This window comes from Halictus rubicundus, chromosome 9, assembly GCF_050948215.1.
Source record: "Halictus rubicundus isolate RS-2024b chromosome 9, iyHalRubi1_principal, whole genome shotgun sequence".
NCBI classification, from domain to species: domain Eukaryota; kingdom Metazoa; phylum Arthropoda; class Insecta; order Hymenoptera; family Halictidae; genus Halictus; species Halictus rubicundus.
This window is the reverse complement of record NC_135157.1, coordinates 10,752,571-10,774,650: the sequence shown is the minus strand read 5'-3', so window position 1 is coordinate 10,774,650 and position 22,080 is coordinate 10,752,571. Positions and strand designations below refer to the sequence as shown.

The following is a 22,080-nucleotide window of genomic DNA, read 5'->3' as shown; positions in this document are numbered from 1 at the left end:
CTCTTGTTGTGATGTCTTCGGTTTGCCGACGTGATGCATAATTGAGTCATCCGTCCTGGACGTGTTAAATAAAGAACTCGCTAATAAATACATACACGCGTTTTGATTGTCGACTGTCGTCATTAACCTGTTAACCGGGGATGACGAGTTAATTAGTCGTTTGACATCGTCTTTCCGTAACTTTGTGTCCTCATTAATTCAATTAGTGGTTCGTGAATGCTGTGGTGTCATGCATCTCTGTCACTAAGTATTGAGGATGAGGTCTCTCTTGAGTTTGAGCTTCTTCTGTCGATTCACTACACCCTGGTTACATAACATTTAGATTAGCTTCCAGTCTACTTTCGAATAGTTGTATTTTATAAGCCAAATAATTTGAGTTTTTCTGAAAGACTTTATTCCGGAGCACTGTTCTTCCGGTACAGTTTTGGGAGCTATGATCCAGCGAGTCATCCTGGTTCCGGACTCTTGATAGTTTTACAGGAAGCCATCTCTGTGTGGCCTGTAGCTCGTGAATGGTACCGTTATCAGACTAATACAGATCAAATTATTTGTACTTTGTATATCGCTGATAATGGCAGTGATACGGTCGAGCTTGATGGCCTTGTATTGCGTGTGGCTATATCCGGAAGTGTTTTCGCTGATTTCGTTATGTCCGCACTAAAATCTGTATCATTTGAGTTTGTTCTTTGGAAAGTTGGCCGGTTAACAGGATAAAAATGGCGACTGTCGTACGGTCGTGTTTCCGCTGAGCCGTCAACGGAGACTCGCGCTCGTTCGAGCGTAGAAAGTATCGATGTAAAACCAACGAACTCAGCAACGTTTCCCTCGATAAAACGGGAAAGAACGAGCGAACGATGTTAGAAAACACTTTCAGGCTTCGTTAAAAGTATCCTTATATACCCGTCGTCCATCGAGCACAGACGAAAAGAAGTTGACTTGACAATTGGGGAACGATATGCTGTTAAACGTATTTACAATTTCTCGTTTTTTGTTTTCTTCATCTTCTTTCATTATATAAATCAAGGTACAATTGTAAATTGCCTCGTGTGGAACGAAAGCTAATGCGATTCACTTTACTGTCCTCAGATTATACTTGATACCCTCAACCTGTTAACCGGGGAAGACGAGTTGACTCGTCGTTCGTGTTCGATCTTTCGTAGCTTCCCAGTGTCTCGTTTATGAACAATTAAAACTACGAATATTTATGCAAATATAGACACTCATAGTCTAATCCGTAAAAACCAGGAGGTATCGTATTCTGAGAAACATTCTTGTTGATGAAATCACCCACCAAGATGCGTGTATTTTCTTTCGTTTTTATAAATTAATGATTTATTCTCCTTCGACTTTCATAGACGCTCGTTCGAACGTCTTGGATTCGTTAAAATCCAAAATATACAAGTCAATTCTAACCCTAATTTAAAACGAATTAATAATATTATCAAATTGCATTCTGCGCACACAAATGAATGCTATATATTGCATAAATTCCATCATCTACATTCTCCTAACAACCGGCATCGTGGCGCTTGCATTTAATATAAATAGTATTCACCCGTATCGGTTTCCTTCTCTCGGTTAACAGGTTAAATTGACTGTCGAACGAGTAAAAACGCCTCATACTTGTAACCCATTCCCGGCGTCGACACGTGAGTTTCCGTGAAATTATAAAACCTTTCCGATTTAGTTAAACAGCGACTCCTCACCGATAAGAAAATGCATACCAGCCCACGCTTGTTTCTCCGCGGTGCACGAAGCCTGTGCAAATAACGTCTGAACGGTCGTCGGAATGAAACGTGTGTGAAATCTCACGAACTAAACTCGACTCGTACGTTACACGTGTAAAAGACAACATTACATTTTGCAGTGAATTGCTTTCAGACTGCCCCGTCCGCAAGTACTTCGAGGTATTGGTAAACGCGGTGAATAATCAGCGAACGACACATTGTTTTGATAGCATACACGTCTCTCTCAGCAAAATGAGTATTTAAGTGGAAGCACATTTTCGTTGCGTCTCGCGAACTCGTGTGATAAGTCATTTGAACCCGTAAAACCGTTCATAGGATACACATTAGTGTATTAACAGTAGGCTGTGGATTTTGTGCACAATTTGATTAAATCCGAGAAACTTCAGCGACTTTGGATGCCATTTCCAGATCGAACAACGAAGATTTGTGTTTGCATAAACATCCACAGTCCAGTCACTATTTCACAACCATTCCCTTAATCAAGACTATGAATGGAATGTGTGGCAACGATGTCTCCCAGCAAATTGAAAATGCACTTTCATTTTAAACGTTCTTTCGCACGAGTTCACGGAAAGCAAAATATGTGTCCACCTTTCACACTTCCCCCCTCAATTAAAAAGCATGCTACAACGCGAATGTATATTAATTTAATTTTTTGTTGCTTTTTTTCTTGTTACGAGCCGCGATCGATGCACATTGTTAAGCGTATGAACTTCAAACCGAAGAACCCTGTTCGATATAATATGCTTTTGCAAATCACGATTACAGTCTCACGATCTCGTTAGCCGTAGAAAAAGACGTATATATATATATATATATATAAATACAAGGACAAAGAAATTGATTCATGACGCGTCGACCACTGCTCCCATCTCGTCCCTCCGCTTCACGTGTTAATAGTCCGCCAAAAATATTGTTCAATGATTCTATCCTATTACCGAGTCAAATCGAGTCATACTTAAAAAATATACTATATATGAAAAAGGTGATTATAAAATCTAGTTATACACATTGGGGCCGCGCAAGCATCCGAAGATTTAATTTACACCCCATCGTTTTACCCGTTTCTTGCGCGTCCATCGTTATCCTCGAAACAGTTCCCCATTCATCGTCGTTACGCGATTAATCTACAAGCGATTCGATCGTAGCGGACGCGAAAAACACTTCTGCGCAATAAGCACGATAGAAATAAATGTTCGCTAGACTGTCTCAATTGCTATGTAAAAATAAACGTCGATGTTAGCCGTGTCCATTGTTTTGAAACTTTGAACGGAGCCCACTAGCGTACTTCTTTAAACATTTCTATTTTCTCACTGATCATCAACTCGCGGACCTAACAGGTCGGTGGTGGTCGCTTTAATCATTCGTAAAAGACTCGTATTACTTTCAAATGTTAAAACTAGCGTGTTCAGAATAGCTTTTCTTTTTTTTTTGTTCTTTTTTTTTTATTGCGATAGGACGTTTTCACTCTGTCGTCTCTCTGTCTGTGTGTATGTGTGTGTGTGTCACCTATATCTTGAAATAAAGCTATTTTATAGCGAGCAAGAAACTTATACCGTACAGGGTTACCGCTAAAAACCTCGAATACTTTTTAGACCACGGTGCTCTTGATTTATCGACTGACGTCATCGACAATTCTATTGCCGAGCTACGAGAGGAACGGATTCGCTGTAGTAGGTGCATTCGCTGCCCAAGGATCCTGTCGAATCTGATTGATCGTAGGACGGGGTGGTGGTGGTGTTACCGTCGCAAATGGATTTGCTGAATACGAGATGGTTGCTGGAAAATCGTTCACAACGTTAATCGACACACGGCAATTATTCGTACAGCGCTTATAGCACCGAAAATTACAATAAGAAACAAATCATTTTAAGGGTAAACGCATCCATTAAGCTGTAAAGATAATGCATTCAGTTCACACGTGTATGTACAGTCCGGTCAAAAACCTGTAATAGTACGTCGTCGGTCTTCGCTGTAAAACAAGATTTACAACAAAAATCCTTGTACTTCAAATGTTCAAATACAACAATTGAATCATGCACCCATGCAGTATACAGTTAATCACTTTGTTGATACTCACGAATTTATTCCCAATGAAATGCTATTTTGCAGACAGAATACGTTAAAAAAAAAAAGATACATATTTGTTTTCGACAAAATTTAAATACTCCAGAGGTTAGAATTTTGTGTTCACGTTGGAATTGTATCTTGAAATTTTTGTAAACGGTACGCAGCATCCAACAGTAATTATTGTCGGTGAGAATAATTTAGTCACCTTTAACACTCGCACGGCCTAAATAATAAATTCTGCATTTATTGTTTTTCTTGAAACTGTGACTTCTGGGTCTAGAAAGACCCGCCCCGACGGTCGTGCGAGTGTTAAATACAGAGTAACTGAGACTACGTTGTTCTGTGCCTAGAACCATTGCGCTGCAATGATTAGGTTGAAACCAATAGTCGCAGTTATTTCTCATGAAAGATAGTCTCGACGATTTTTTCCGAGATAAAAAATGACTACACAAGATTATTGCTTTTGACTGAAACGTTACCTGTAGGTGTTGGTGTGGCTGGTTTAATCGCAGAAGTACTGACGAGATTATCAAGGTTAACCAGAGCAGAGTTCTCTCCGAGGAACGACTGTGGTGTCTTTTTAACAGCTCCCGTACTCGTAGGAAGATTTTCACCTATGCCTCCCAAATCGAATGGATCCGGTGATAGCGAACCTCCTACAAGAATTGTTTCGATGATATATGTGTCTCATGGTTAACACACACTATGTAGCATTATAGGCGTTACGTTTACGGAGCCGTGGCTATTTTATATTACTTTATAACATTTTTTTTCTAATGTATACCCAACGAAATAAACTTGTTGCATAATTCCTCATGGATGCATCTTTACAATCACAATAATTGTAGATTAAAAATATTAGAACGCGTCCCGTGAAGATAATGCCAATGAAAATGATAAGATTTGGCTTTGCAACGCCTACAAAACTATAGTCTGTCCAACGGGACGAGGCAGTAAACGTAAACATAACCATTCGAGTGCGACAGAGTTGAAGTTACCCTCCTCATATAGTTAGCAAAGGATGTACGCTGGTGTTTCACTGCCTCGTCTCGTTGGACAAACTATGTTCTTCATTAGAAATGAAACAATAGCAATACCATTGTTTACTGGTTGTGGACTAGATCCAAGCTTATTTCTGTTAGTAATTACATCGAACTCGTCTAGGTCGCTCAGCGGACTGGCTCCAGAATTGTTTTGATTACCCGCGGGGAAATTATTAAAGCTAGATCCGGTGCCGTTGAAGCCGTTGCTTGTTGTGTTGAAAGAGTTCGCAGTGGTAGGCAGATTGAAGCCTATGTTTGGCGGCGACGGCGCCGCAAAGCCAATGTTCTGCGGCGATTGCGCCGCGAAGCCAATGTTTTGCGTTAGAGTGGGGTTGTTGAAAGACGGAGAAGCAGAGGTTGCACCCTCTCGTCCAGCCTGAAACACACATACATTGGAATACCCAAATTCATTCGTTACGAATGGAAATATGCTAGAGGTGTGCGTGAACACGAACGGATATTGGGATTCCCGATATATTCGAGTACCCGACAATCCTGTATATTCTAAGAAATAATCCCGAAAATTGTCGAGAATACCGGTACATTTCAGAACCCGAATCCTGACAATTCTCGACCCGCCCCGTCCCGGCATTTTCGGGTTCTCGCACACCTCTCAAATAACTTTAATTTTTGGAGAACTGTACTGGTTTCTTATTTGTTTCAGCTTCGGCGGTAGCGGGCACAGGCGACCAGGGATCCGCTGTAGGTGGAGATGTAACTGGTACGGGCGAAGGTGCGGGTGCCCGCCATGGATCAATCGCAGCCGCTGAAATTGGACGAATCAGTTAATCACTAGAAAAACATATGGATCTGCAGAATAGCCATCTACCCTCCGATATCGATAAATGTTGGATATGTTATAAATGGACAGTGGAATTTATGCGTAAGTATAATAGCTGTTCTGCAGGTTCATCGAAAAACATTTATGACTCATTATGTAATTCTTAGTGTCTTACATGGTCTTTGTGGCGGTACAGGTGCCCATGGATCGACCATGGGTGACGTACTACTTGTAGTGGGAGCGCTCCATGGATCGTTTTGCGGCTGCAGAATAAAAATCGGTGAGTTAGTTTGGGTTTGTAAGTTTTCCAGATGTTTCGGGGCATAGCGCAGTGCTATAGTATCCTTTGCTGTATTAGCCAAACATACCTTGTACATATAAAACTGAGACAAATCCAAAGACTGTTGTGCAACGTGCAAAGAGTACGCAATATCGTATTAACATGCAATAAGCGACTGCGCAAGTATCGTTCAACCGAAGAGCATATGTACCTGTGGTCTGGGCGGCGGTGCGGTGACGGGCACACCCCAAGGATCAGTTTGTGCATTGGCTCCGCCGCTGGCTTCTCCGAGATTAACGTCCAACAAGTCCAGCATGTGACTTTGTTTCTCGGTTTGTGGAGCTCTAAAATTCATTTGTATCCTTAGGCAAGAAATGAATCTAAACTCTTATCTCCGATACTCTGGAGCAAGATATTTCCGATATTCGAAGTTTTGCAATAACTGACACTAACTTAAAATCTTGCTGGCTCTGACTGAGAGCTAACTGCAGTCTGACGTCGTCGCTGCGCCTTCTTTGTTCTTCCTGCTCCGCCTCTTCTCTAGACATTGCCAGAGCCAATTGCAATTGCAGTTCCTCCTCTCCGACTGTTTGTGGCCTTGCAGCTTCCAATTCGGCTAATCAGCGCACAGATTATAGTTACTTGTATGTTGCATGCAAAATTATACAATGTATCTTTTTTTTACAACAGCAATTCATCTGTAACCCTCGGACGGTGTCGAATTTTGTACATCGGCGCAACGGAACCGGGCATATACAGGGTGCGGCCGAATAACGTGTATAAGCGGACAGCGGTTTACGTTTGACGCGTGCTTTACTATACGCAGGAAGTAGAATCAGTTGGTCATGACCAGACGCCTATCTAATGGCACGCGTATTCGCTGCATTTTCAAACTCGATTTTCCGGGAAACGAAGCGTCAGATGAAAAATTTGTATCCTATATTCTTCTATTATTTTTTCATAAGAAATCACTCCGTGCCCGCCTGTACATGTTATTCGGCCGCACGCTGCATTGCCCGAGCTAACTACTACTAAGAAAGCATCGCACCGATAGCTCTAGCTACACGCACACACACACACATTGAGCTGCCTACTGCTGAACTCACGCACATTGCTACAGCTCTATTACATGAGAAAATATTTCCCGTTCCGCTGGCCGAAGTTTGATTGTCAACAGGATATTCCTGCGTTCTCTGTTTACGAAAAAAGACACACTGTATAGAATATACTAGTGTTAATACGCACGTCTAGCTGTAGATTCGGATCCCAGACGACACGGCTCCCAATCCTGGAACTGAATCAGTAAAGTATCGTCATTTTTTAATAACACAATTACTTGATATTTTTATTATTAGTTCTAAGAGACATACATCACTGCTCACTGGTGACATAGCATCTAATCCATCGCTTCCGAACCCGCTAACGGATTGTGTAAATCTTTCTTTAGCTTTCAACGCTCTAGCTCGTTCGTTTCTTAATCTCTCATCGTCTTTTAATAAGGCCACTAGTTGCTTTGCTTTCTCTCTTACGTTCACACCTTGATCCTTAGACCCTTCCATGTATTGGAAATCTAAAAACAATGAAGAACAGCATGTAAGGAAAGTTTATATTATGCTATTATAGTGTATCGGATGAAACAACTTACCCTTTAAAGTCTGGATGGCAAAAATATTTTCTTTACATTGCTGTGCAACCTTTTCTGATCCTGTTTTAATTAGATACTCCAAGAGAACTAAAGCTTTGTACACATGCCGCCAATTTTTACCGTGATCATTCAATCTTTTCCACAACATTTGCATGATTTCGGTGAAAGCCACAACGTTGTATGTTAGGTCGGAAATCTCTGCCATAAGTGTGCTGCTCGGACCCCATGGATCGTTGCTGGTGGCTTTACGCACAGCTTTCTGTTGTGTGGAAGACATTTTTTTTATTAAACGCGCGAATAGAGCACTTAGATCAAGTGTTGTTCAATTACCTGTGCATTGCTGTAGTTGTGGGCGAGATTTACAATGTCTCGCCTGATACCCGCCAGGTTAACCTGCATGACGTCCTGACCTTGCCTTCTCATCTAAAAAATTACCACTGTATATTACCAGCAGGTAGTAAAATTCATGCTTCTTTCAAAAGCCCATACTTATCATCATATACATTCACGTTTATTGTTTATTAGATTTAATAGATGCTATGAATTTCCAATACGACTGAAACACAATTTCGTTTAAAGGCATGTACAAAGAAAAATGAAGAAAACAAATATATGGTTCGCCAATAAATATGGGCAATCATGACATACCAAAGCCATGCGACTAAGTATGCATTAGCAGAAAAGCAAAAAATCGTTTGTACAATATTTCCACTAGTCTACTTTTACCAAAACAATACGTTACCACTACTTTCTATTTGATTAGTAATAAGATGAATGAAAGTAGCTAAAGTAAAAGTGCAATTGAGAACAAAGTAAAGAAACCCCTCTTATACAATAATGTTCCTCTCTCTCTCTCCTATGGGTTGTATTACCGTATTACTCGCAAATTAAAACTTTCATATGACAAGCAGAATGCAATAAGGTAGTAAAACAGGATACAACTACTTTAAATGCGTAATATATACAGCTTCAAAGTAGAACAACTTTCTTTTTTGAGATGTGCCTATGTATGTATACCCCAAATAAAACGTTTCAATTAAACCAGTGCATTTAATGTCGCATAGATTCCAAATTAATATAAAGAAGACTGGCACGTTTTTTTTTTTAATTAATGACAGCTTTTTTCCAAGAACATTCTTTTCACTGTATCCAACAATCTTCTTGAGGGTCATTATCTTATATTTCTCTACAAAAACTGAAAAACTTCTTTGAAAATAACATTTGCTGCAATACTGACTTGCATAATGTGCACAAGTATTGTTGTCTTTATAATTTTGTAAAGAATAAAACATAAATGAGTTCAAGTATGTGCAAAAACTTGATTACTAAAAAACTATACTTCATATATCATTTTGTGTACACAGGATGTTGTGCCGTTAAGATTGATTTCAAATTGATTGTTTTTCCATTGTGTGCATTTGTTGGAAACAAAAAGTTTTGTCATTGTATTGATCGTAAATTGTTATTCTTCATTGCCATTACGAAGCAACTTTCTGTGACATCCTGTATACTATTTAAAAAGGTAATCCACAAAACATTTATCTACATGATTTCTCGTTCAAACATTTTCTAACAACATCGTCGATTAGTAAGGTAATAACACTTGTTATTTTGTTGACTGTGGCCAGTTGTGAAATTTACCTTCTGCATCGCCATTGTTGGCATATGAAATACTGCTGGCAGTTGTCGATGAAGCTACTTCTTGTCCAGAAATATAGAAAACTTCCCGAACACTCTTCGAATCAGAATAATATCCTACACTATTAGACTGTTCACTAAATAAGCAAGAAATATTTGTTATATTTACCTGTGGATGATAAATGAATTTTTATGTAATGCGCAAATGATTAAATAACTAACTGAGGGCACTTTGTGTAACTTGAACAATCTTACTAAATATTATGCAAATAAATATTGCACAGAATACTGCATATCAAATGAGACACACATCTGTGTATAGCCGTTGAATATACAGTATCGTAAAAGATGTCACATTCGAAGAATACCTAACAATTAAATAGGCACAACTCATACTTCATTGATAAGTAAATTACGCTATTGTTTCAGCTTTAGATGTAATTATATTTTATCTCTAAAGAATCGATACGATTACCATTACTATTTATCTCTACAGATAATATATAGAGGTATATAAACTATACGTAACGGATACAAAACATTTAAAGCAGGTATTTCTTATCGAAAAAATTTATATTACTATCTGCAAAACAGTCTCTACAATGTAATTACAAATTCTCTTCTCTGGAAAGCAACTTTGTACAAAAAAGAAAATATAAACTTACTTAATTCACTTAATGGTAAAGGCAACACTAAAAATATGATTCTATATTAACAAAGATATCAAAGTTCCAGTTTTTGTGCAATATCTGAATTCATTGATATAGTATCCTGCAATATTATTTGAAAAATGTAAAGTACTAGATTAATTCTTGAAACTACTTTTATTCATTGTGAAACTTGTCGCAAGCACTTTAATGTAAGATATTGGGAAAAAAAACAAACAAAAAAAAAAGAAGAAAATTCTTTTATTAAAGGAAAAAGAATCTGAACCAAACTACTTGTTTAAAAATCAATAGACTGCATGCAATAGTTATATAAGAAATCCGATTACTTACATTGATAAAATGGAGAATTTGAATTTTTCTTCAAGATAGTCTTGTTATTAAACTGAAAAAATAAGAGAAACCATTATCATCTATCAGTCAATATCACTGTATTCAGTTCTTATCTTATCACACCAGGCATACAATGTCAATTTGTACAGCAATATCTTCAATAACATAAATGATCCGACAATAACAAAATTTAAAAACTACTTTGACATCTAAAAATTAATAAAACATCAAATTACATTTTACAACTTTTCTCTAGCCATAAAAACATATATCAGTGATAACAAGTACATGTGCACTTGTCAGATATCTACTTTGAACATTTGTTTGCATAGTTACATCAAACGTGGAATTATCATTTGGAGGAGTCTCTGTAAGCAAATACACCTCCAAAGGAACAGTTTAATACTATAATATATGATACGCTAAAGGAATTATTTACGCATTAGATCTATTTAGGATTGTCATTGTATGGTTTCCTGGTGAGCGTTACATGGTATTAGACTTACAAATGACCGTGAAATTATTGATCTCTGTTTTGTATTTTCCGCTTAACAAATTTTCGAATAAACAGAGAATAGTTGTGAACTGATTACAAGGATTGTAATATCGCGTTAAAATAATCTATAACGAACGTATCATCTTTCTGTAATGTCATCGTTAAGCTGGAACGTTTCATACGATAACTCAGCAAATTTTTTGTGAAATTCATTAGCATAGTTTTTTCGTCGTGTTTTTATGACATTCGTTCCTCGACAGCACTTCTAAGTCGAGATAGGTTGGGAATACCGATTTATCCATGTAGACGCGTTAATGAAAAGCACACACCACGTAGAACGAGATTTGACGAGAATCTTTAATACGAATTCGATATTAATTTTTTACCAGTTTTTCCTGTGATTTGCATCGGGCAGTAAATAAAAATTTTGTAAATTCGGGACCGTAGGTCACCGATGTCCGTCACAGGTTAATCAGAAAGATTGCTGTCAGACTTCGGTGACCGACGTGGCGTCCAATGTGTTGAAAGAACAATGCCGTCGGACATGCACATGCTTTGTGTATACACTACTTTCCATATCAATCCGAGACAATAGATTACAGCGTAGTATAGCACATCAAATTAGTATATAAATATTTGGCGAATTAAATTTAAATTTGTGTTACATTCGAATGATCGAAATAATCGGTAACATTATGATTTACGTTCTCGAACTGATCTATTGTCGAATACAAAATATTCACGCGCTCGAACGTTGAATATCCTTTAATAGTTGATTATTACAAACGATACACACTTTCTCTACATTATATTTTTCTGTATCCCAATATTCATCGAACTTTCGTTGCATTTGTACGTCCGTACAGACGATATCATAATAACATTAGGCGTTTGAACACTCTGTCGAACACGATTCGAATATTCCAGTACATGAATACTATCCGTTAGAACAGTTATGTGTACGGAAGAATATTTATGTTAAATATTCGATTACTTGTGAAGCACTTGAACAATGAATCATTAACGTAGCTCGAATAATGGTATACACACGTTGACTTCGCTGCCAGACTAGTTGATGAAAATACGCGATATATGTCAATTTCGAAACTTTCTTCGTATGCCTTTTTACACACGGGCGTGACTTCGTGGTCTTGTTACATTAAAAAAACTCGTCCCGAACACAGTTTGACACACGGCGAATGGAAGTAACCGAGAGAGGAGAGAACCCATCGCGATTAGAAATATTCATGGAATCGTGATCTATCGTTGGAATGTAACAGAAAGCTCTTGCACACTTTTATTCGACGGACCATACCACTCGTTAGTTCTCGTGTTCAATTTAACATTTCGTTCCCGGGTTTTCGATTCGCGCGATTTAACGCAGAGCCGTTCTACTCACCGTGACGTGTACTCGGAATTTAATACACTAACTTTTGCAACCGAAACAACGAACAAAATAACATAAAACACTTATGACAAGTCCATTCACAGGCACTGACGAATTAGGAGCTACGAGGCAAGATGGCGCTGGAAAATATTTCCTCCTCCTCTTTCCGTTGTTTCGCGGTGCAATTGACGGGGATTTAACATTCAACCCGTTTCTGACAGATTCGAAAACACGTTCGAGGCTGTCCCTTGGTAAACCTATGCCTCGTGTGTCTATGGGTGCTTTAAATCGCTGAACGTACTACGTGATTTTTTATCGAAACAAGGAATTTTGTCAATGAAGCGTTGTCTCTCTTTATGTAATCTTATGGCGGATTTACAAGAGCGTGGTGGTCTATGCTCTAATTGTTCGCGATATAGGGTAACTCAGAAGTGACGCGCATCGCGTTTATGATGGATAGCTCAGAAGAGAAGTGTTTTTAAATGCAATTTATTATACAACTTTGTTATTCAAAACGTTCCTCGAAAAAACGACTTTGTATAATGATGTTAGAAATAAACTGAAACTAGAGGTTTCCTCTCTGATTTGGATTGCATGTATAGTAACTTTTGTCGAAATCTTTGCTACTTGTGTCACAGACGAGGTATAGGATAGACCTAACATCCAATGCATTTTCGTGTCCCACGTTTGTGGGGTCACGTAACCCCATTACCATTTCCGTGTCACATCCTGTATTACCAACTGGAACTAAAATCTGCTGACAGCGTCGTTAGTGGTAGGAATTAAAATTAAAAATAGCTAGATATAGTCACTGCAGTCTCGCGAATACAATAGAATATTGTATTTTAATTATAATCTGTTATAATTAGTAACAAACACTAAATGAGAGTGCTGACGACCGGGATTTCTGTATAGTGCTGCACCCCAGCGAACCAGAACCTAACTGATTCCTCTGTAGCATGGTCCAGAACCCATGTTAGGTAAGTCGCGTTAATCGTGGTCTGAAATACCGACATTATAAGAAACACAGACAAGGTATTTTATTAGACCAGTCATTCGAATTGTTATACACTTAAACAGCCAGAAATAATAAATTTATGAATAATTATTATCACGGCAATCGAGATCTAGCGAAAGTAGTTGAGGTGGGGAGAGTTGCGCATCGCTGCGCACCTATATACGCTCGGCGAGTGCGCTCAATCAGCCAGTCGGCCAGTCGGGACGGGCACTTGTATTGGGCAAATTGTGCCCAATACATGCCCAAAACAGGCCCATGACATGTGAGGAACATGCGCAGAACAACCTCAAAACATGCGGAAAACATTTCCAAAACATGCCCAAAACATACGCAAAACAGCCAGCTGCGGCAGTGCTACGACCCACTCCCCCACCGTTGGATCACATACCCGTAGTTGGGCCCAGCGGGCAGCCAGTTGCAGAGCGGTCATACCTGCCCGAGTGGGCAGCCTGGGGAGGAGCCCGCGGGCAGCTCGGGCAGAAGGCCGCGGGCAGCCCGCTATCTTCTTTTACCTTAGTATTCCTTCAGCAGCAGTTTTCAGTTATTAATCCAAAGGCAAAGTATCTACAGGTATCTACTTCAAAATTCGTGTTCACATTCCCGGATTCATGAGTTGTTGGTAACGTCGAGCGCGACACGAAATTGGTAATGGGGCTCTACCAGGCTCTACGGCTCCGGCTCTAGATCCCCACCATGAACATGTAGCAGAAAAATACATTGACTGATTGGTCTATTCGCGTACCTTTTCTGTGGTCATACCTTACAGTGGCGCTACCTGCAAAATTTTTATGCGCTCAATTCAAATCTCCGTTGTATTGGTGCTCCACTGTAATTTCACTGGCATTCAACGTGCACACCATCAACTATTTCGAAATTATTTAAATCTGTTTCTTACAATAATTTAATTTCTTTTACTCAGTGCAGTTCATAAATATTTTCGCATTATGATTCGCGGGTTGTTCAGAATTCCTATAATAATAATCTGCATCTAAACCGTAGAACTTTAGAATTCTTATAAACGTTTGTAATAGTTATTCCTATTGTTTCGTTTCACGTGTCTCTACTTTCATTAATGTGATTTCTTTTACGACCCGCCAAATATTCAAGTATAAGTAGGTTATATATATAGGTGTATATATAGGTGTATGGGTGTATATATATATATATAGGTATCGTGACACAATAGATTTAGATAAAAGTCCGAGTTCTCTTAAAATTTAATTGGTCAAATTATGATTATTTGACACTGTTGAGCGTTCCCAAAAGATACCCATAGAACGTTCAAGGGACATGCGCCAATCAACGATCCGCAAGCGGCACCGTGGTGTACGCTTGCGTTCCATTGCACAGAAAAAAGAACGCGCGCAAGGGCGTGAGAGAGAGAGAGAGAGAGAGAGAGAGAGAGAGAGAGTGAGAGAGAGAGAGAGAGGAAGGAAGACGGCACGCCGTAACAACGGCACGATCAGTCCTCTGCAAACTTTTGGTACTGACAGGTCGTCTGTCATTGGAGTTTCAGGTTGTTTGGTATCACGCTTGCTCGAGAACCAGTTCGTCCACTGACAGCCCAACCAACAACAACGTAAGACAATTTCCGACTGTCATCTATACAATTCTTTCATTGTGCGATCAGTTTCGATTCATTGATATTATCATTGGTAATCGCCAGCGATTTTTGGCAACGTTTCACAATGCTGACAGAATCGCTCCTCCGTACTGAAAATATATTTTTGTACGAGCACGAACTTGTTCGTGTCGAAGTGGAGCAGGCCATTGACAGCTTAGTGTTTCGACATTTTTTCCTGACATTGCATGTACTGTGTTTTTTTTTTGCGTGTCAGTACAATCAGCATTTAATGTGACTTATACTCGATGAGATTGAATGCTCAAGGGTGGAAGTTTTGCGAGCGTTGTCGCGTGCAAGGGAATGGAATATTGCGGTTGAACGATTTTAAGTTTGTCAGCGTTTGTGTACACATATTACCGGTTTCTATTCACAGGAGCGTCAGTCGCGAAGTTAGGGAAGGATTCAGTGGTCCGCGTGCAACTTATAGTTGCGTTACATCGACGACCGCTTTTATTTATAGGCCTAGCCGATGAACGCCCGCATTTGATCAAATAAACGAAATTCGGGTTGAGCATACGTTCGTGCGTATCGATCACGGCCCGATCGTCGATTTAAAATCGATTAGGGGGAATAACAGGAGGAAACTTTTTTAATCGTGTTAATATCGCAGTTGCATACGAGGGCTTCAAAATGGCCTCCTTGTGCTTCGATGCAAGCCTTCGGATGTCCGATTATACTGCCAATTGTTAACACGAGCGTGTGTTAAGGTTATCCGCGACATAGGGTTAGGGACGCAATTACTGTGCCCATATTAATTATACTTATTTTTAAAGCATAATGGATATTAAAAACGAGATATTTAATTTTTTTCATTAAAATCAGTTAATATATATATGTCTCTTTTTTATTATACATTATGCTTTAAAAATAAGTGTAATTAATATAGGCACAGCGAATTATAGATACGTCATTGAACGAGGTCAGGTATAATTGTTTGTTTTCTTACGCGGAGCTTGACGAAGTAGACAATGTCGCATTAGACTCGGGTTATGTTTACACCCTATTCGATTTGTTTTTAATTCCCCGCCACCGTCGAAGCGTCATATGATTGTTGCTTTCTGACGTGTGTCGTTAATGCCACACGTGTTTTGTTAACCTCTGAGATCTGAAGATCGAGCACGTGCACGTGTCTCAGCTTGACATAAGCGACGCACTTTTAAATAGGAGCACATTAATCATAAAATATCTACCTATTAGCGACATGATGAAATTTTTAAACCAAGAAATATTTCTTTTAAATAAGTAAATATTATAAGAAAAGAGACTCTTTTTGAAGTCATATTTTCCGCAGTTTGTGGATGACGCAATTAGAAATTTTAAATATTTACTATCATGTAAAGAAACATTTAAAACATTATAACTAGTTTTATTTGAAATCGGATAAGAGTGAGGGACCCAATTACTGTGAGGGTAACAATTGCTGTGCCTATATTAATTATATTTACTTTTAAAGCATAATAAATATTAAAAACGAGACATTAAATCTTTTTTCTTTAAAATCAGTTAATATATATCTCTTTCTCAATATTCATTGTGCTTGAAAAATAAGTATAATTAATATGGGTATAGTAATTGGTACCCCCACAGTAATCGGATCTCTTATCCTAGGCTTCGTTCGAAATAATATTTTGAAATAGTTGTCCTATTCGATGGATGATAATTTGGGAACAATTTAAAATAATTCTATTCGAATGACATACAGTTACGCGGCTTGGTAAAATATGGAAAAAGAGAGAGGAGAGAGAGAGAGAGAGAGAGAGAGAGAGAGAGAGAGAGAGAGAGAGAGAGAGAGAGAGAGAGAGAGAGCGCGGTAGTAAAAAGTACGTTACGACCGTATTCAAGCGATTTCTACGACCGAGTTTCGCCAATTATGTAGTTAAGCATCAAAGTCACGGTTTTCAGGTCTCTCGATCTATTAAAATCGATTTCATCGAGCCTCTTAAGGTTGTCGAACTCACCATTCGGGTGTTCCGAACGAATGTGTCAAGTGTGATCAGGCGATTTCGCAAAGCCTTTCATTGGGAACCGGCTACAATGAAAAAGTAAAGCCACTTCAATTCCACTGAAAATCCAACAATTATTTCGGCGGGAAATTTTCAATTTTTCTACCGTTTCTTTCGGTACAATTTTTGTAACGGTTCGATAATTTTTAATTTCATTTCACCGTATCTATGAAATTGTCTCACTATTCCCATTGTTTACTGAACTATCAGAACTTAAAAATTCTGTGAAGATTGATATTACCTCCTCGCAAAATAATGTAAAAGTACACAATCCTAAATAACGTAGAAGTAAATTATTTATTTACTTTTCTTCGTGTTATGAGAGTAATTACATTGCACGCCAGGCAGATACATTTTTGCAATAAAAGAAGGCACAGAGATAAATGAATGTAAAATGATCAACTTTTTTTCTGTCTCGTACGGTTATAAAATTGTTTACGTTCGAGAGAGGAACACGGGAGCACGTGGAATTTGTTTAGGAGCGTAAAATAAGTTATCGATTACGGTACGATTTATCGATCGCGTCGATCATTGTTGACCGATTACAGGTGGGCGCCCGATCTTGATCGTCCACCGTTATCGCCGGCAATGCCGTCATAAGAATTCGCATTCTGCCAAGTTCATTCCATACGAGATTGAATATTGATCTTGAACGCGCCTAGAATTAGTCATCGCGTTTTAACCGTCCCGTCGCGTCGCGCCTGTACGTGAAGATTTGCTACCCGCCACGAGCCTCGTTCTCCCATTTATATGTATAAATAACTACGTATATTTACGATTCCAAGGCGAGTCGCGAACTAGTTCTGTCACCTGTGCATCGGTGCGATTCACACTTTACCTTTCAAATAGACTTCGATCGAACAGAATTCGACCACAGTAAAATGTAGTTCAAAACTCTTCTTTCACATAAACATTTCAAAAGAAATTATTAACCGGTTTGCTGGCCAATTTTCCTGGTCACTATCACCGGAGCCGTATGCATACGCTCAACTTTGTTCGTCGCTATCATTATTCGTTAGTTAAAAAATAGAAATGGAGGGTGTTGTTGGAGACGAAACTAGTAATTCTGATTTTTCCATATAATGCTGAAATATGAAGTTCTTTTACTTGTAGTCATTTTTGTACTTAAATATGATAAAAAAAAAATGTTTGGTGATAAAGGTCTTCTTTTCATATTTCCTTATGATGCAAATGGGTTAAGTCGCGTCCCCGAGGGAGATCCTCAGACGGTTTAACAATCGACCACGTAATTTGTAAATTTCTTTGCACGCCGAACGCATCGAACTGCTTTCCTCGGCTTCCGTTACGAACTTTTTATTTCCACTGATCATTTCCGGAGATGGCCGCGAACAGGTACATATTAATGGCCCCTTCTTCGAATTTTACGATGACGTAGCTGTCTGTTAGTGCCGATATTTTCGCGCAAAAGATCGCCAGTGGCTGATAGCACGTAACTCTGCGGCGATCCAGGGAAATGAATCACGTCGCTTCCGTTGTCACGGAATGATAGTCGATTAGCAATTAAAGTGCAGCATTCGAAGAGATCAAAGTCTTTCTCGGAAACACGTTTCCGTTTCGGTCTGCTGGCCAACCGAAAGAGTCGCGGAATCTGATGGGATACGTGACCGAAGTCACGAGACTTTTTCAAGCCTTCAGAAAAACAATAAACAACAATTAATTCCTTGTGGAAGAATCCAATGAAACTAATCATAGTAACTACTATAAATTGGGGGCGTGCGAGAACTCGAAATATCGGGTCGGGTCGGGAACGCGACATTTTTTCGGGATCGGGACGGGTTCTCGAAATTTTCGGAAATCTCGACTTTTTCGGGAAACCTCATTCTTTTGGGAATTTTCGCTCGAAATTTTCGGGAATCTCGAAAATTTCGGGAAATCGGATTCCTTCGGGAATCTCGAAATTTTCGGGTTCTCACACACCTCTAACTATAATATGATAATAGTCGTCTCGATCCGAGACTGTGCTTGGCCTCGAGTGATTTGGATAAGTTGCGGCGTTTAAACTATGACACTAACTAATCACTACTGAATGCAAATAAACGTGAAAATAGCACTGACGATTCGCGCGACAAAACCTTCAGAAAGATTCTACATAAAGGCGGAGCGTTATTAACCTATACCGCATGCAACATCGATCATCTCTTTTTGCGTTGGAAGGTTGTCGATGTTATCACGATAGTTCACGATCGTCTCTGTTATCGTTCGAGCAATGTCCATTAACGTGCAATAATTTTCTTCAACAGAATTCGGATTTTTCTTGGCTGAACCAAAATCGTTGCTCTTCGTACACTCGCAATACAGTGATTCGTTCGGTATAAAAATGTAAAAAAAGAGTGTACCACGATTAAGGTACTTACAGAGAGAGAGAGAGAGAGAGAGAGATCGATAATGACACTCTCGCCGGCTGCGAGATAGCAGAATGATCTTCGCACTGTTTAGAAATTTGCTATTACATAAGTATCAACAACACGCGTTTGAGTAACCGATGTCAATAGAGCTGTTGCATATTACAATAATCCAATAAGTGACTAAGAGTAGCCTGGCAGCTTTCAGAAGTAACTACTTGTCTGACTGCTACAAAGTTCAAATTAGTTCTCTCATTTTCATACGGTGACATGCAAACGTTTTCCTTCAAATAGGCTTTTCAGTCTCAAAAGACACTTTACCGAGTACACGGCAAATAATCCTGTATCTGGCACGAGGAGAAATATTTGTTCAAAAAATATGTCACGGCGTCTATATCAAGGACAGTTTCTGTTTATAGAAACACAAAAAGTTTTATACATTTGCGGAAGAAATGGGTCTGTGCAATTTGAAAGAGTACAATGACTAAGATAAATAATAGTAAATATTCTAATATAATAATATTTATTTTTTTATATAATAATATTGTAATATTGTATTATTAAATATTTTAATATTATTATTATCCTAATATTATTGAATTTAATATTATTGTATCTATTCGGTACCGATTTCTCGCAATTGATGAAGACAATTTTTATTTTGCATAAAGACCAGCAGTATAGTAACGATTAACGTCAAGTTAGAGCAGAAATACGTAAAATGGGACTCGGAATTGTTATCTCCAGGAAATTACAAAATTAGATACAGGGTTCAATTTAGTAGTCGGTCTCGACATTAATTAAAATTCCATGGGTATCAACGTTGAATGGAGTCCAAAATATGGCAGTAAACTTCCGTGCAGCATTCTACATTATTTATATATTCCACAGTTCTACATATATCCTAATCCTCGAATTCGGTCAGAGATCGCAAACTTAGCAGAATTAGAATATAAATTCGATAAATTGTCCCCCTTCATCGGGAAGTCATAATGGCAATCATGTACGCATTCAAAAAATGCTAATCACCTGATATTATAGATATGCTAATGCTGCACATCTTGAATATGTAAAGATGTGTGTCGATCGGCAAAAAAAAAATGGCAATTTCTTATAATATTATACAGCCTAATAGCACGTCCCAGGGCTCGAAATAAAAAGAATTCTGGATTCCTTCCTTCGTTTTTTGACGAAACGAATTCGAGGCGATTTTTGCGTTTCGATCGTTGGGAAACCGATCCACCGAAGATCAAGAAAGTTCTGAAAGCGTTCGGCAGACTGGAACAACCGAGTTCGCGAAATCGCGCGTTTTTACCGGTTCCGAGGTATAAAAGTGTTGCGCAATTAAGCACGCCGCCGTGCGAGAATAATTAACGTGGCTTGCACGGAACAGGTGCGCGCATTCGTGACCCCTGACGATGACGTTCGCGATAAAAGCTGTAGGTTCAAGTTTCTCAACAAATCTCGAAGGCTCGAATCTGAACCGGAGATCTTACCGATTTCGATAAGAAACCTTCGGAATCAAATATGTTTGTTGCTTCGGTAGCGGGTGCGTATAAATAAATATCTGAAAAAATATAATTTAATATCATTTTGGTAATTTTCTGCATTTATGAGAAAAATCAGTGCCTGTAATTTGGAACGATAGAAAGACTAAAAGAATTACCGTAAAACAGTGGAAACTTAATAAAAACTAGTATTGCACACTTGGTTTTGTTAAAATTAATCAACGAAGCGCACGAAAGAATTTCTGACAATTCGGAAAATTTTGATCAGTTGTTCATAAAGATCTACAAACTATCAACCACGTTAGGCATGATCGTCGTGTATCTGTGTCATGTATCAGAGTCGTTGAAAACGTTTCGGCCTTCGCGGAAACAATCGCAAGAACTTTCTAAAAATATGCGGCGAGATAGAATTTGCTTTCTTCACCGGAAGCAGAGTGAAAGCGATCCTGCATTTCTTCTCATTTCGATTCGGTCGAGTCGAGATTATGATTCAAATTTACAGTGACTCCCATTAATATTCGGGCACTCTTAAAAAAAAAAAAGATAAATGTTTTAACATTCGACATGCCTTGGATTGATTTTTGAAAATTCAAAACAGTTCTCTAGAGATCTTTTTCAGGCTCCAGAATCTTCGGGGCACCGGCACGTTTCGCGGCCAGAGATTTTCGCGGAGCTGCAACACTGTGCGCAACGTAACTAAATTATTGCTGATTATGGTTCGCGGGGTTCGTGATTCGCGATTCGTTTTCGTAATTCCACGGTGCGCGTGTGCACGTTGTTGCAAAAGAACAACCGTGCCGGTTTTTGCGCAAGGACGCACGGACGAGGGACTTTCCATAATCGAAAAGTTTGGAACGCGTGTTGGTTCCAGGCCGGTCAACGCTCGCGGAGACAATTAACCGAGTCCAGTCATTAAACTGACCGATCGCTGGAATGTCCTCGATTCGCGAGGCTCGATCACGGAGATTTCATCGGCGACTCCACGGTTCACCGGCCCACCACGAAAGCGCTCGATTTTCTCTCGGATTTCGTACGGTTACCGATCCACGCGTTCATGCTCGCGAACAATTAAGAGATCGAGTTTTTAGATAGGTAACAAAATTGGAATCGCTGTTGCAAAAGGCTCTCGCGTGCTCGCTTCTCGTCGAGCGCGAAATGGAAATGCAACGCGTTAGGAAACCACCGAAAGTTGTAAACAAATACCGTTTGTTTTCTAATTTGTGCACCGAAAGTGTTGGATAATGTGAAATCGGCCTCTCCACTGACGCGCAATGTTCGAGGCGGCAGAAAATTAATAACTGCTAAACTGGGAGCTGCTCAATGTATATGCATGCCTATTAGCAGGCGCCCGCCGATGCCCGTGGGCAAAAAACGAATAATCGAAGGGATCTCTATTTTTATATTAAATTTACGACAAAAATGCGAAACAGGAAATGTATTGATAGAATATCTGAATCGTGTTGTTATTATTTCGAACT

The 22,080-nt window shown here is 39.1% G+C and overlaps 2 protein-coding genes and 1 long non-coding RNA gene across 16 annotated transcripts in view; 2 read left to right on the top strand and 1 right to left on the bottom strand.

Annotated features, from left to right (window-relative positions):
• Window positions 1-977: 977 nt before the first annotated feature.
• On the bottom strand, window positions 978-12,449 carry Lqf (epsin homolog lqf). 13 transcript variants are annotated; one of them, XM_076793605.1, is made up of 15 exons: window positions 12,099-12,449; window positions 10,204-10,255; window positions 9,209-9,302; window positions 7,898-7,990; window positions 7,568-7,826; window positions 7,293-7,492; window positions 7,168-7,216; window positions 6,376-6,538; window positions 6,134-6,284; window positions 5,818-5,905; window positions 5,506-5,627; window positions 4,916-5,237; window positions 4,298-4,474; window positions 3,829-3,849; window positions 3,391-3,527 (listed from the first exon to the last, which is right to left on the bottom strand). In XM_076793605.1, the coding sequence occupies exons 3-14, from the start codon at window positions 9,230-9,232 to the stop codon at window positions 3,833-3,835; spliced, it is 1,665 nt and encodes a 554-aa protein (XP_076649720.1). In that variant the 5' UTR covers window positions 9,233-9,302; window positions 10,204-10,255; window positions 12,099-12,449; the 3' UTR covers window positions 3,391-3,527; window positions 3,829-3,832. The 13 variants fall into 13 exon arrangements, with proteins under 13 accessions (XP_076649715.1, XP_076649713.1, XP_076649712.1 ...); XM_076793600.1 differs by lacking the exon at window positions 3,829-3,849 and having other exon boundaries at window positions 978-3,527; window positions 6,376-6,526; window positions 7,168-7,210; XM_076793598.1 differs by lacking the exon at window positions 3,829-3,849 and having other exon boundaries at window positions 978-3,527; window positions 6,376-6,526; window positions 12,099-12,448.
• Window positions 5,801-7,161, top strand: LOC143357257 (uncharacterized). The gene is made up of 3 exons (XR_013082792.1): window positions 5,801-5,922; window positions 6,613-6,721; window positions 6,753-7,161. It is a non-coding gene; the product is annotated as an uncharacterized LOC143357257 (long non-coding RNA).
• A 2,108-nt stretch (window positions 12,450-14,557) lies between the features above and the next one.
• LOC143357052 (ATP-binding cassette sub-family G member 1) overlaps window positions 14,558-22,080 on the top strand; it is a 35,212-nt gene continuing 27,689 nt past the window's right edge. Inside the window, exon 1 of one of the 2 annotated variants that reach the window (XM_076793232.1) lies at window positions 14,558-14,683. The gene's annotated coding sequence lies outside the window, so the exon portion shown is untranslated. The remainder of the gene's footprint in view (window positions 14,684-22,080) is intronic. The other variant, XM_076793233.1, reaches the window with a different exon arrangement.

Coding starts and splice junctions, on each gene's coding strand:
- Lqf (XM_076793593.1), bottom strand. CDS start 9,232: ATGCCAACAATGGCGATGCAGAAG. Junction 7,493..7,567: donor TGCCATCCAGACTTTAAAGG/GTAAGTTGTTTC, acceptor CATTGTTTTTAG/ATTTCCAATACATGGAAGGG. Junction 7,217..7,292: donor TGTCACCAGTGAGCAGTGAT/GTATGTCTCTTA, acceptor TTACTGATTCAG/TTCCAGGATTGGGAGCCGTG.